General features: G+C 39.6%; 1 protein-coding gene across 1 annotated transcript in view; it reads left to right on the top strand.

Moving 5' to 3' along the window:
* The first annotated feature begins 10,780 nt into the window (after positions 1-10,780).
* The window catches only part of ophn1.L (oligophrenin 1 L homeolog), a 141,625-nt gene continuing 139,298 nt past the window's right edge, over positions 10,781-13,107 (top strand). Inside the window, exon 1 of the mRNA XM_018241080.2 lies at positions 10,781-10,896. Within this exon, the coding sequence (XP_018096569.1) occupies positions 10,876-10,896 (21 nt within the window). The 5' untranslated portion in view covers positions 10,781-10,875. The remainder of the gene's footprint in view (positions 10,897-13,107) is intronic.

Consider the following 13,107-nt stretch of genomic DNA (forward strand, 5'->3'; position numbering starts at 1 on the left):
GAGGAATGATGAGCATTATTGTAAGCCAACTCCGCAAGAGGAAGAAGATTAACCCAGTCATCTTGGAGGTACGAAGAATAACATCTTAAATACTGCTCGAGGGTCTGGTTGGTTCGCTCGGTCTGGCCATTGGATTGTGGATGAAAAGCGGAAGACAGGGACACCGAAATCTTGAGTGCTCCACACAAAGATTTCCAAAACTGCGACGTGAACTGTGGACCCCGATCGGACACCACCTCATCTGGAAGACCATGGAGCCTTACTACTTCCTTAATAAAGGTATCAGCAGTCTCAGAGGCAGAAGGAAGTTTTGGTAAAGCCTTAAAATGAGCCATCTTAGTTAAACGGTCAACAAAAACAGCAATGGTGGAACAATCACATGATAATGGTAACTCGGAAATAAAGTCCAAAGAAACTGATCCCCACGGACGAGAAGGCACTGGTAGAGGTTGAAGAAGGCCAATAGGTCTAGAATGAGAGTCCTTGGATCTGGTGCAAACCTCACATGATGAGACAAACTTGAAACAGTGTTTAGCCATCCCAGGCCACCAAAACAATCTCTTGGCCAAAATGATAGTCTTTTTGACACCTGGATGACCCGCCAGCTTGGAGTCATGAATATTCTTAAGGACCTCTAGACGCATTTGTTCAGGAACAAAAATCTTGCCTTGATAAAGAAGAAACCCATCCTTGGGAACAAGTGACAATTCGGAAACGTTTAAAGATGCATCTTTAATTCCATCTACCAGAGTAAACTGCAACAAGAGGAAATTATCAGAGCTTAAAATCGTCTCAGGAACCAGAGGAACCTCATCTTCAGGAGAGAACATTCGAGATAAGGCATCTGCCTTAACATTCTTTGACCCAGGTCGATAAGTAAGATGAAAATTAAATCGCATGAAGAACAAAGCCCACCTTGCTTGTCTAGGTCTCAACCTTTTAGCAGAGCGTAGATACTCCAGATTTCTATGATCTGTAAAGATGAGAATCGGATGTTTAGATCCCTCAAGAAGATACCTCCACTCTTCAAGCGCCAGCTTAATAGCAAGTAATTCACGGTCAGCTACATCATAATTACACTCGCTTTTGGCCAATTTACGAGAAAAAAAAGCAACAGGATGAAGATCGTCTTGAACCCCAGTTCTCTGTGACAGGACAGCACCCACTGCGAGTTCCAAGGCGTCAACTTCCAAGGTGAAAGGAAGAGAAACATCTGGATGGTGAAGAATGGGACCAGAAGTGAAAAGTTTCTTCAGTTTCTCAAAAGCCGCCTGAGATGACCAACAAAACTTTTGATTACTACGAGTCAGCTCAGTGATTGGAAGAATAACTTGAGAAAAGTTCTTTATAAATTACCTGTAAAAGTTTGCAAAACCGATGAAGCGTTGGACAGCTTTTTTAGATGATGGAATTGGCCAATCAAGAATTGCAGAGATCTTCCTGGAGTCCATCTGGATTCCCTGAGGAGAAATGAAGAAACCCAAAAAATCTACAGAAGTTTGTTCAAACACACATTTTTCGATCTTGGCATAAAGCTGATGAGTGCGCAGGCGAATCAGGACCTTCTTCAAATGTAACCTGTGCTCTTCCAAAGAATTAGAAAAAATGAGGATGTCATCTAAATAAATAATGACGAAAATATCAAGAAAGTCCCTGAAGACATCATTAACGAAGTGCTGAAATGTTGCAGGGGCGTTACAAAGACCAAAGGGCATGACCAAATATTCAAAATGTCCGTAACGAGTGCGAAAGGCCGTCTTCCATTCATCCCCTTCCCTTATTCTGACTAGGTTATATGCACCCCGAAGATCCAATTTAGAAAAAATTTTAGCCTCAGCCAGGCGTTGGAAAAGTTCTGGAATGAGAGGAAGTGGATACCGATTCTTGACTGTAATTTTGTTCAGATCCCGGTAGTCAATACACGGCCTTAAAGAATGATCTTTCTTTTCAACAAAGAAAATTCCAGCTCCTGCCGGAGAAGAAGACTGCCTAATGAATCCCTTAGCCAAATTTTCATCCAAATATGAACGAAGCTCCGAAAGTTCAGACTCAGATAACGGATACACTCGTCCAAAAGGGATTTGAGCCCCTGGAAGAAGGTTAATAGGACAATCATAAATACGATGAGGAGGCAACCTGTCGGCCCCTTTTTTATTGAAAACGTCCAAAAATTCCCAATATGCCTGAGGAAGAAGATTTTGGATCTCGGAGACAGGAGATAAGGAGCACACACCATTAGAAGGGAGGATACATTGGGAACGACAAAAGTTAGAAAGAAAAGTTACTTCACCAGTTGCCCAGTTAATAGACGGATTGTGCTTCTGCAACCACGGTAATCCCAGGATGATAGGAAATAAAGGGGAAGAAACCACATCAAAGTTCATGAATTCAGCATGCCCTTTATTTAACAAAACGAAAAGTGAGATAGTCTCTTGCACTACAGGGCCGGAAGTAATCAGAGAACCATCTGCCACATGAAGAGCTATAGGATTCTTCTTGGACTGGAGCGGAATCTGGAATTGTAATGCCACTTTATTGTCCAAGAAACAACCGCTTGCCCCAGAGTCAAGGATTGCTTGGAGTTCGACCCTCTTGTCTCCCCACTGTAACGATAAAGAGATAGTCAGGAGAGGCATAGGAACATGACACCCAGAAAAGTCCTTTTCAAAAATCCTCTTACCCGTTGGACGGGTCGGACAACCACGAAGCAGATGACCAGCTTGTCCGCAATAGAGGCAGAGGTTAAGTCTGCGACGTCTAATATGCTCCTCAGGTGTTAATGCAGACCTTATAGCACCAATCTGCATGGGCTCCGGAGCCATGTTGAAGGTGGACGAAGAAGCAACCGGAGAACTTATGGAGGGCATTCGGACAGGAGGAGGAGCGGACGGTAACAACCAAGTCTGAGGAGGGAGACCTGCTTTCTCAGCCTTTTCTTCTTCCCGGCGTTCCCTGAGCCTCCGATCTAGTTGTATGGAGATGAGGATGAGATCTTCCAAACTATCCGGGATGCCAGTACGAGCTAACTCATTTTTTAGCTCAGAAGAAAGTCCAAAACGGTACTGGTTTTTCAAGGCAGCTGGGTTCCACTCCGTATCATCCGCCCATTGCCGGAATTCCAGCGTATAATCTTCCGCAGGACGGTCCCCTTGCTTCAGAGCGCGCAGGGCAGCCTCAGCAGTGGTGGCTCTGTGAGGATCATCGAAGATAACCGCCATTGCGTCAAAAAAGGAATCTACTGTGGCTAGTATAGGACTTTGACGATCCATGAGGCGGAACGCCCAGGTCTGTGGTTCACCCGTGAGAAAAGAAATGATGACCCCAACCCGGATTTGCTCAGTGGGATACGTGTGGGGTTTAAGAGAAAATAATAGCTTACAATTGCTCCTGAAGTTCCGGAACACCTTTCGATCCCCAGCGAACTTTTCCGGAAAGGCAACCTTAGGTTCGGAGATTTCCGAGGTGATCACCTGAACCTCCGTAGGAGCTGGAGGGGGAGCAGCCATGGAAGGAAGAACAGCTGGCGGATGAGCTCTGATATGCTCCTGCAACTGCGAATAGCCACTTTGCAACTCCCGAACTGCTTGTGTAAGGAAGGACAGCTGTTGGGTTAACACGGCAAATGGAGACGCTCCCTCAGCTGGATCCATCCTAGGGCCTGGTTATACTGTCAAGCTTACCAGTATGATCCAGTCGTAGAAGGAGCTTGAGCCGTAGATAGTGAACCCACAAGCGCCTCACACAACCGCTACCCACCTGGAGTGGAACAGGGAGCAGGGTTGTGGAGAGTAGCCAATGAGACGATCAGCGAAGGTACAAGAGGATTAGGCAGAATCGTGGTCAGGAGGTCCGAGGTCAAAAGGCAGGCAGCGAGGTTCGTAAACGGTGAGACAGGCCGAAGGGTCGAGACAGGCAGCAGAAATTGTAATCCGGGAACAGGCAAAGGTCAACAACAGGAAATCACAAGTAAAGAGACGCTAGGGTTTCAGTTAAACAACCTAATAACCAGGCAATGCATCTCAAACAGAACCAGGTTTAAATAATGTAAATTTGGCGCCAACTGGCGTCTTTCCGCCGGCGTCGCCGTACTGACGTCACGCCCGTCTCAGGCGCTCGCGCCCGCGTCTTTGCGTCGGCGACCGTCGCCGGCGCCCAGCGTCACGCGCCGACGCGCACTAACGCGCCCGCGCCTGCACCGGAAAGAACGCAAACCCGAATCCTCACAGATATACTGTAAGGGTGTGGGTCAATGTCTATGCAGAGTATTCCTTTTCTGCATGCTTGCCTTTTAGGGGGAAAATAAATGTTGTGACCTACTAAATTTCAGAATACAGGTATGGGATCTGTTATACAGAAACCTGTTATCTAAAAAGCTCAGAATTACGAAAAGGTTGGCTCCCATAGACTCCAACTAATCCAATTTTTTAAAAATGATTTCCTTTTTCTTTGTGATAATAAAACAGTACCTTGAACTTGTTTCCAACTAAGATATAGTGGGACAAATTTACTAAAGGGTGAATTTTCGACAGCAAAGGATCCGCCACACCGTGCTCCACTTCGCCAGGCATCAATTCGCTACCACTACACTCATTCAATAAAATGCAACGTTGCGTCTCTGTAGCCAAACGCTGGCGAAGTTTTGCTAGCGTTAATTCAGCGCAAACATTTCTGCTGAGCGAAACTTCGTTAGTACACTTACACTTAGGTCAATTTCAATAGGGCGGATTCATATAGGTCGTATAGATGGCTTTATTAGAGATGTTGGTGCAAATGCTTGAAGTGGCCACTTATTATTACAAATGTCCAAGGAAGCAATATAAAGACAAAAGAGATCCTCTAATGCCCTAGACATGAGCTTATCCTAAAACAAATGTGGCATGCCCCTCAAATGGTTGGGAAAAAATGTTAACACAAAAATCTTTAATAGTTCGAAATTTTGAAGGCAATCCCGCTTTAAAATATGAAAAAACGCCAGCGTTTTTTAGAACTTTTATGACTCTCTCATCATACAGGATATGATGTCACTGACATAAGATTGAGTAGGATGTAGCTTCATCTTATCAGTTTGCCAGGAAATTCTGGTAAAAGAGGTAATATTCTGTAAAATCCGGACTTAAGTGAATTGGCAGAGCAACAATCATTTGCCTGAGCAAAAAAATTCACCTGGAGATAGGGCAGGGAAACTGCGCTAGTGATGGTCTCTTTCGCTAGTAAATTGTCCTCTATGCCTGTTAGTAAATTGCCAATGTCCCTGCAGATGGGATTTCTGGCGAATTTTCGCTAACGACGGCCACTTCGCCCTTAACTAAATCTGCCCCAATGAATCCTTATTGGAAAACCAGCCTATTGGGTTTATTTAATGTTAAGATGATTTTCTAGTAGACTTAAGGTATGAAGATCCAAATTATGGAAAAACAACAGGTCCAAAGGATTCTTCATAACAGGTCCCATACCTGTACCTGCATATCAGTTTTATATGCCTCTAATATGGCCACACGCGTGGATTCACAAATTGCACTAATCCTACTGTTTGAACTGTGGGATCCAGTAGTGTTGGGTCAATTGGTAATCTTACAAATGTAGCAAACTGTGACATTGATCATCCTAGTTGTTCACTTTGGCCATTGTGGATGGCAGCACAGTTTGAGCTACATGACTTCCCCATCACCAGACATATGAAAGACAAATATGGAAAGAGAAGAATCTCTTACAAGGGGAAGTAAATACTTGCTATGATAATGTAAATTGTTCATCTTCCATGATGTTGCATCTACCTTGCTTATATGTAGTCCCATACTATAGCTTGGAGGGTGGGCAAGGCTATACCTACCTATTAGAACAAATAAGTAAATAGTTGTTGCAAACATAATAAATTATGTTTATTATGAGTCAGCGTTGCACTGTAAAATAAATATATCTTTCTGTGCCTACTATTTATAAAGAGATCCATAGTAACTGAATGGCTAGAAAATTTCTTCTTACTTCTTCTTCTTTGCCAACCTAGATTATTGTAAGCATGGTACCATGACATTATGGTTTTGTTAGTAATTTTTATGGGACCTGTTATGCAGAATGCTCTGGTCCTGGGGTTTTCCATAATTTGGATCTTCATTGCTTAAGTCTACTAAAAAATAACATTAATAAATGCAATAGGCTGGTTTTCCTTCCAGTAAGTATTAGTTTGGATCAAGTACAAGGTACTGTTTTATTATTATTACAGAGAAAAAGGAAATCATTTTTAAAAAATGTGGTATTATTAAGATGAAATGGAGTTTATGGGAGATGGCTTTCCCATAATTCTGAGCTTTCTGGATAACGAGTTTCCAGATAACGAATCCCATTGGGTATTTAGCAATGGGACACTTAGGACATAGAAAGTCTATCCTAATCCACCTAAATAAATCTCCAATCAATGACATCAGCAGGTCATAAATAATAGATTTATAAAATGCCAGTTAAATGAATATGAAAATATCACTGGCCAATGAAAACTGCACATTTATTTTTATACATTAGCCTAGCAAGATTGCACTTTTTTCATTTGCCCACATAAATTAAAGGGGTTGTTCACTTTGGAGATAACTTTTAGTATGATGTAGAGAGTGTTATTCTGATACAATTTGCAATTTGTTTTCATTTTTTATTTGTGGTTTTTGCGTTATTTAGCTTTTTTATTCAGCAGCTCTCCAGTTTGCAATTTCAGTCTGGTTGCCGGGGTCCAAATTACCTTAGCAGCCATGCATTGATTTGAATAAGAGACAGGAATATGAATAGGAAAGGCCTGAATCGAAAGATGAGTAATAAAAAGTATCAATAACAATACATTTGTAGCCTTACAGAGTATTCATTTTTTAGATCCCCAATTGAAAGCTTGGAAGGTCAACTTAGACCAGGCAATCTTGGTTTTAAGAAGCAGAAAAATCAATTTATTATGACATTGTTTCCTAGAAATGATGGTGGTAGGTAGCCAGACCTCCCTCGGAAAACCTTTAGTAATTCAAGGTTCAGCATTAATACTGTATTGTTCGTGTTCTATATTAAACTAGGATTAATCCATATTGTAGAAAATATCCAACTGATAGTAGACGAGAGGCAGCACAGAAACATTATCACAATTTCCCAGCAAGGTGCATACAAGAAGCAAATGGAAAATATACTTGCTCTTATAAAATGCTGGTAGCATAGCACTGAAAAGGTAGATACATGCATGCACAGGAATGTAGGAAAAACACACTATTAAAGGGGTTTCTTGCCTTTAGATTAACTTTTAGTATAATGTAGAGATTGATATTCTCAGACAATTTGCAATTAATATTCATTTTTTTATTTTCTTATTTGTGGTTTTTAAGTTATTTAGCTTTTTGTTCAGCATCTCTCTAGTTTGAAATGCCAGCAATTTGGTTGCTAGGGTCCAAAACACCCTAGTAACCAGAACTAATCTGTATAAGAGACTGGATTATGAATAGGAAAGGGCCTGAACAGAGAGATGCAGAATAAAAAGTAGCAACAACAGTAAAATGACATTGGGGTTAGGGCACTTTTAGTAGTTTTTTTTAATAAAGGTGTAGTCTTACAGACCCTTTATTTTAGATTTAGATACATTTGAAAGATGGAAGAAAAATACATCATTCAAAAAGAATTAAAAAAGGCAAAATTAAGGCCACTTAAAAAGTTTCAAAAATTCCATAATGACTAATAGGATTGAATTCGAGTTAATTTTGCTTTCATAGGTGTCCCTTGCACCCGTCCTTTCTGTGCGCTTTGTGACTTTTCCTTCTGCTATGGGCAGGCAAGTATTATTATCAGTGACAGCACTCAAGCAATTTCTTGTGACTTGTGTAATTGAATCCATCTGCCAAGCGCTTCAGACACCCATTAAGGTGCAGAGTCAGGCTGCAAAAAATTGAAAGGCATTCAGGGGGATGGAATTCCTTCACGGTCAAATTAAACAGAACATAAGTCATAGGAAGCATGGATCATTCAGATAAAAGGACAAGCTTACCACTTTCCACGGTGGGTCCGGGTGCTCATGCCCCAGACCTTCAGCAAAGGGGAGCAACACACGAAAAATTTGGATGACGGGCAGTCACCACTCCGGAACACCAAATCAAGCAATCAATGGAATCCAGGAGCCAAAATTATGAATAGTAGAAAAAAGTCTTTATTTTACATTGTATATAAAAAACTAAAAGCCTGGTGCATTTCGTGTCCCTCCTGGACACTCAATCATAGGGTGTGATTAAGTGTCTAAGAGGGACACAAACGCGTCAGGCTTTTAGTTTTTTATATACAATGTAAAATAAAGACTTTTTTCTACTATTCATAATTTTGGCTCCTGGATTCCATTGATTTGGTGTTCCGGAGTGGTGACTGCCTGTCATCCAATTTTTTAGCAAATTAAACAGAAGACATCATTGGGCGTTATTTATTAAATTCCCAATTCCAGAAACGCGAAAAATTTATGATTTATTATACCCTGAGGCTGCTTAAAGTCCGAAAATACTCCATACTTCTTCTGAACCAACTTTATTGAGTTTTCTCAATGATATATAAGGTCAAATCGTGGATTCCAGTTTGGTCGGACTTTTTTTACTTAAAAAATCAGATAAAATCGGATTTTGATAAATAACCCCATAGTGTTAGCTGAAAAAGATTGAGGTTTGGAACCTGTGTGGAATATCAGTGCAATACCAACATGCACCACCAAATCCACCATATGAAACTTGTATTTCCTGGTGTGCCTGTAATGTACAGATGGAGTCACTGTTATCACAAAACACTGATATAGGATCTATTATCTGGAATGCTTGGGACCAGGGGTTTCTGAATAAGGGATTTGGATCACCATACTTTAGGTCTACTTAAAAATCATTTAAACCTTAAATAAACCCAACAGGATTGTTTTGACACTACTATGGATTCAGGCAGTGTAGTTACTATCAAGTATAAGGTATTGTTTTAGTATCACAGAGAAAAGGGGAATCGTTTTTAAAAAATATAATTATTTGTTTAAAACGGATGTAATTTGTAGCTTTCTGGACAATGGATTATATTACATATAATCCATAATATATATTATATTATATATATTATAAATATATATATATATATATATATATATATATATATATATATAGCTACATTCTATGTAATTCCTCATTGCGGGGATTTTTCATCCTTTCGGAATGCCACAGAGAAATTGCAGAATGTTTATCATCATCAGTAGCTTTTCATATTTGCCCAGCATTTTCGTCAAGCATGTGTATGACCTTGGTACACCCACTGGAGATATCTATATGAGATATATGAATAAGTAATGCTTGATATTTTTACACAAATGCCTTTAACAAAACTGCTCAGAGGTTTCTATTTCTAAAACATGGTTACTAGAAAGGAGAATACTATCAGGATCGACTGGGGTCTGGTGCAACCCCCCCCCCCAAATGCAGTTATTTTCCTACTAAAAGGCCAAGTATAAATAAAGAATATGTCAAATGTCATTACAGAGCTACAGAGTCTGCAAAATATGATTTCCACAGGGAATATTTTTATATAGGGGCTGAAAGAAAGTAAACAGATTTCAGGTCTGGTAATGAGATGACTTTTGCTACAATGCTTCCTTCACAAGTGTGAACCACCATGTAATGAGAAGGGAAGGGACAGACAAATACCACTTTCAATAACTCTGTATTAAAAAACAACATAAAAAACAACTTAAAAGAGAATAAAGCCTAACTAAAGAAGCAGGGTAGAAATGTTGTACATTATGGGGCAGATTTATCAAGGGTCGAATTTCGAATTGAAACTTGGTCGAATCAGTCCATTTACGATCAAATAGGTACGTATGTGGCAATCGAAGGAATAGAGCATTCGATCAAATTCGATTCAAAGTTTTTCCAAAAAGTCCACCAATTGACTCCAAATAGGTTCTAGGAGGTCCCCCATAGGCTAAAACTGCAATTCAGCAGGTTTTAGATGGCGAATGGTCAAAGTCAAATTTTTAAAGAGACAGTACAAGATAAATTTCCGAATTTGGACTATTCCCTAGTCGAACTACACATAAAATAGCTCAAAATTTTAATTTTTTTCACTCCAAAATCTCCCCTCGACCTTTGATAAATCTTCCCCTATGTTTTGTGGCATCTGTGCCTCCAAAGATGCCCTAGTAGCTTCTCGTCTTCTTTTTTGCTGACTCGCTGCACATGCTCTGTCACTGAGTTTAGGGACTGATGCACAATATACTGCCGCTATGTAACATAAATGTTACAATATAAGGTTAATTAGTAAATAATTTGGATCATTGGTACATGGCAGCTCAGAAACCAAGACAATTAGCACCATAATGTAATAATCAGCCCTGTAGCATCAGCTTATATGACAGGAAATCCTAAATTTCTGCTTGACAATTTGCGATGATCCCTAATCTTAACATCTTAAAGGACACTGAGCATGTGCATCACACAGACACTACTAACAATACCCAAAATGTGAAACTCCTTAACCTTATGCGGAACCTTCAGGCTGGTTCAATAAGTCCAGTACCTAAAATATGACATTTCTAGCCATATTTATTTTTAGAGTTTAGTTCTCCTTTAAAATTGTTACTGCATATTAGACAGTTGCTTAGAATGACAAGGCACAGTACATAAGAATGTAAGAGTAAATGCCAGTGTGTGTAAAAAGTGCTCAGATGTCATTCGTGTCTCTTTTCATACTGTGAACTTGGAGCTGAGGTCTGCTATAAAGCAGAATGTGGAGGGTTAATTCTATAGGTGTTTCTTAGCTGGAGAATAATTGCTTCATTAGTGGCCTATTGGAGGCTTTCGGTGTATGGGAAGGCAGGGAGTCAAGAGGGATCTGGCTGCTCTATAACAAATGTTATCCGGAAATATCCAGGTAAGGTACTATTACCCACTTGATAATTATTTTATTGGGGGTGTTTGGGCTCACAAAGGCATCTTGTGTTACTTGGGTGGACGAATCCTAAGAAGATCAAAGGTTTTCCCACAAGGTTCAACAGAGCCGGTATGAATCTAAAGCAATGGCTATCTGACACTGATACTACTGATACTCCATGAACTCTTTATTTTACCTGTATGAGTTGCATGTATCAGTTTATTATGATTTAATAAAACAAACTCTATGAAAGGTTATTGTTTGCCCATATGATTCTGCACACAAGAATAGAACTTTTAACATACATAAGCCTCATGCTGCCAAGCAATACTATACAGGCAGATGCTGGACAGGCAGACAAACTATAAGGGTCATATTTATTTTGTAGTGGAAAAAACAGCAGAATAATTTGCCACACATCGACAATTGCGTCATTTTTTACACGCTGTATTTTTGAACAACTTCTGACGGAACTTACTTACAAAGGTCTGAAGCAGTTTAAATTAACATGAGAAAATCTGGCTTTCGCATGGTGTAGATTCAGAATAACACACAGCTTGATACATTTTCCATTTACTTTACAACGTTTTTTACACCGGGTTTTTTTTAAAAAAAAATTGACGAATTTAGTTTTACACCAAGATAAATATGCCCCTAAAGGTACATGTCAAAAATAGTCTCACTTTATGGTGGTACTAGTTCTTTAAAAGGTAGCAGTAGATCTGTCGAAAACATGAAAGAGCAATATATACTTTATATTGGGAATAAATAGTGAGCTTACACTTTTGCAGCCCGTACCAAAGCTTCCTACTCAACAACAAGACTGGAGTTTTCAGGTTGAAAAAAAATCAATCAAGTTTTTAGAAAAAAAACAGCATAATAAATAAAGTATTGACGGAATGCTCTGCAGCCAAAAACATTTTACAGATACAATAGTAAAGTCTGATACATTGTTAGGTAACATTAAAGCAACAAAACCTAGATTTCTTAAATATTCAGTGGCTTTAAGCGAGGAATAATCATTACCCATTCCGCCCAAATGTCCCGTTTTATGAGGGACAGTCCTGCTTTTGACAGCTCAACCTGCAGTCTCTCATTTGTACTGGAAAGTCCCGTTTTTCTCTGCACTGAACAGCTAAGAAAAGATACAATGTTTCTAACTTAATTGGCTTTTGGCAGTGAGCCCAGAACTTTTCTTCATGGGCACCGACCCAGAAAAACACAACATTTCAGACCGACATTGGTCTTTTATCAATAAAAGACCAATGTCGGTATAAAGAAAACTTTCCTGTGAATGGTGCTGTCCATGACAAAAAGTAAAGGTATGACTGCTGACTAAACTCTTGCAGAGAGCCCAGAACTGCCACTGGTGCAGATAAGATACTTTTGTAGCAATTTTGAGATAAGCAAATAAATAATTGTAACAATATAAGATAACCGGTCCTTTGGGAGAAGTTAGACTCACGGCTTAAAGGGCAATTCACCTTCATTAACACGTTCAAAACTGTAATAACTGAAAAAAACAAAACACAGAAATATGTTCAAACTTTTATAACCTGCCAAATTTTGTTAAATGAACATGTTAATTAAGGGTGTGTCCACAAAATGGGCGTGGTCAAAAAATCTGTCCCTCTTTTTGTTTCCAAAATGTTGGGAGGTATGTCATTATCCAGAACCAACTCCTGGCAGGACAACTAGACAAGGAAGAGGGGAGGATGGAAGTATTGGTTATATTGAACCACAAGACACTGAATAGGTTTTGCTCTTTTTTAGATTTATTGTTGGCATTATGGCCATCCACAAAATGCATAACAGAGGTGAAGGGAAATAGTACAGGACGATTCATACTTTTTACTACTGATACAGACTGCAAGTATTGAGCTCAGGTATTGCCCTGGTTGTTGTGCAGCCATTGTGAAAATACAAACATTAGATGCTACAATCACAATATACACTTTAGGTAGACATTGAATTCAATTCTGCAGATGTTATTTTAGAAACTCATTTATTGGCAGCTTCATTTTCAAAACACATGTAGAATCCTTTTATATAGATGGTTCCCTATCTCCCGGGAAGCGTGTCCAAATGTGGACCAAAACTGAAACGCCTTAATACATGTGTGTTGTTACTTTCTAAATCAATCAGGACAAACAGACTTGGTATCCACTCCTCATTGTATAATGCATTCTGTCCACTCCAGCATTGGCTTTT

This window comes from Xenopus laevis, chromosome 8L (genome assembly GCF_017654675.1).
Source record: "Xenopus laevis strain J_2021 chromosome 8L, Xenopus_laevis_v10.1, whole genome shotgun sequence".
Lineage (NCBI taxonomy): Eukaryota > Metazoa > Chordata > Amphibia > Anura > Pipidae > Xenopus > Xenopus laevis.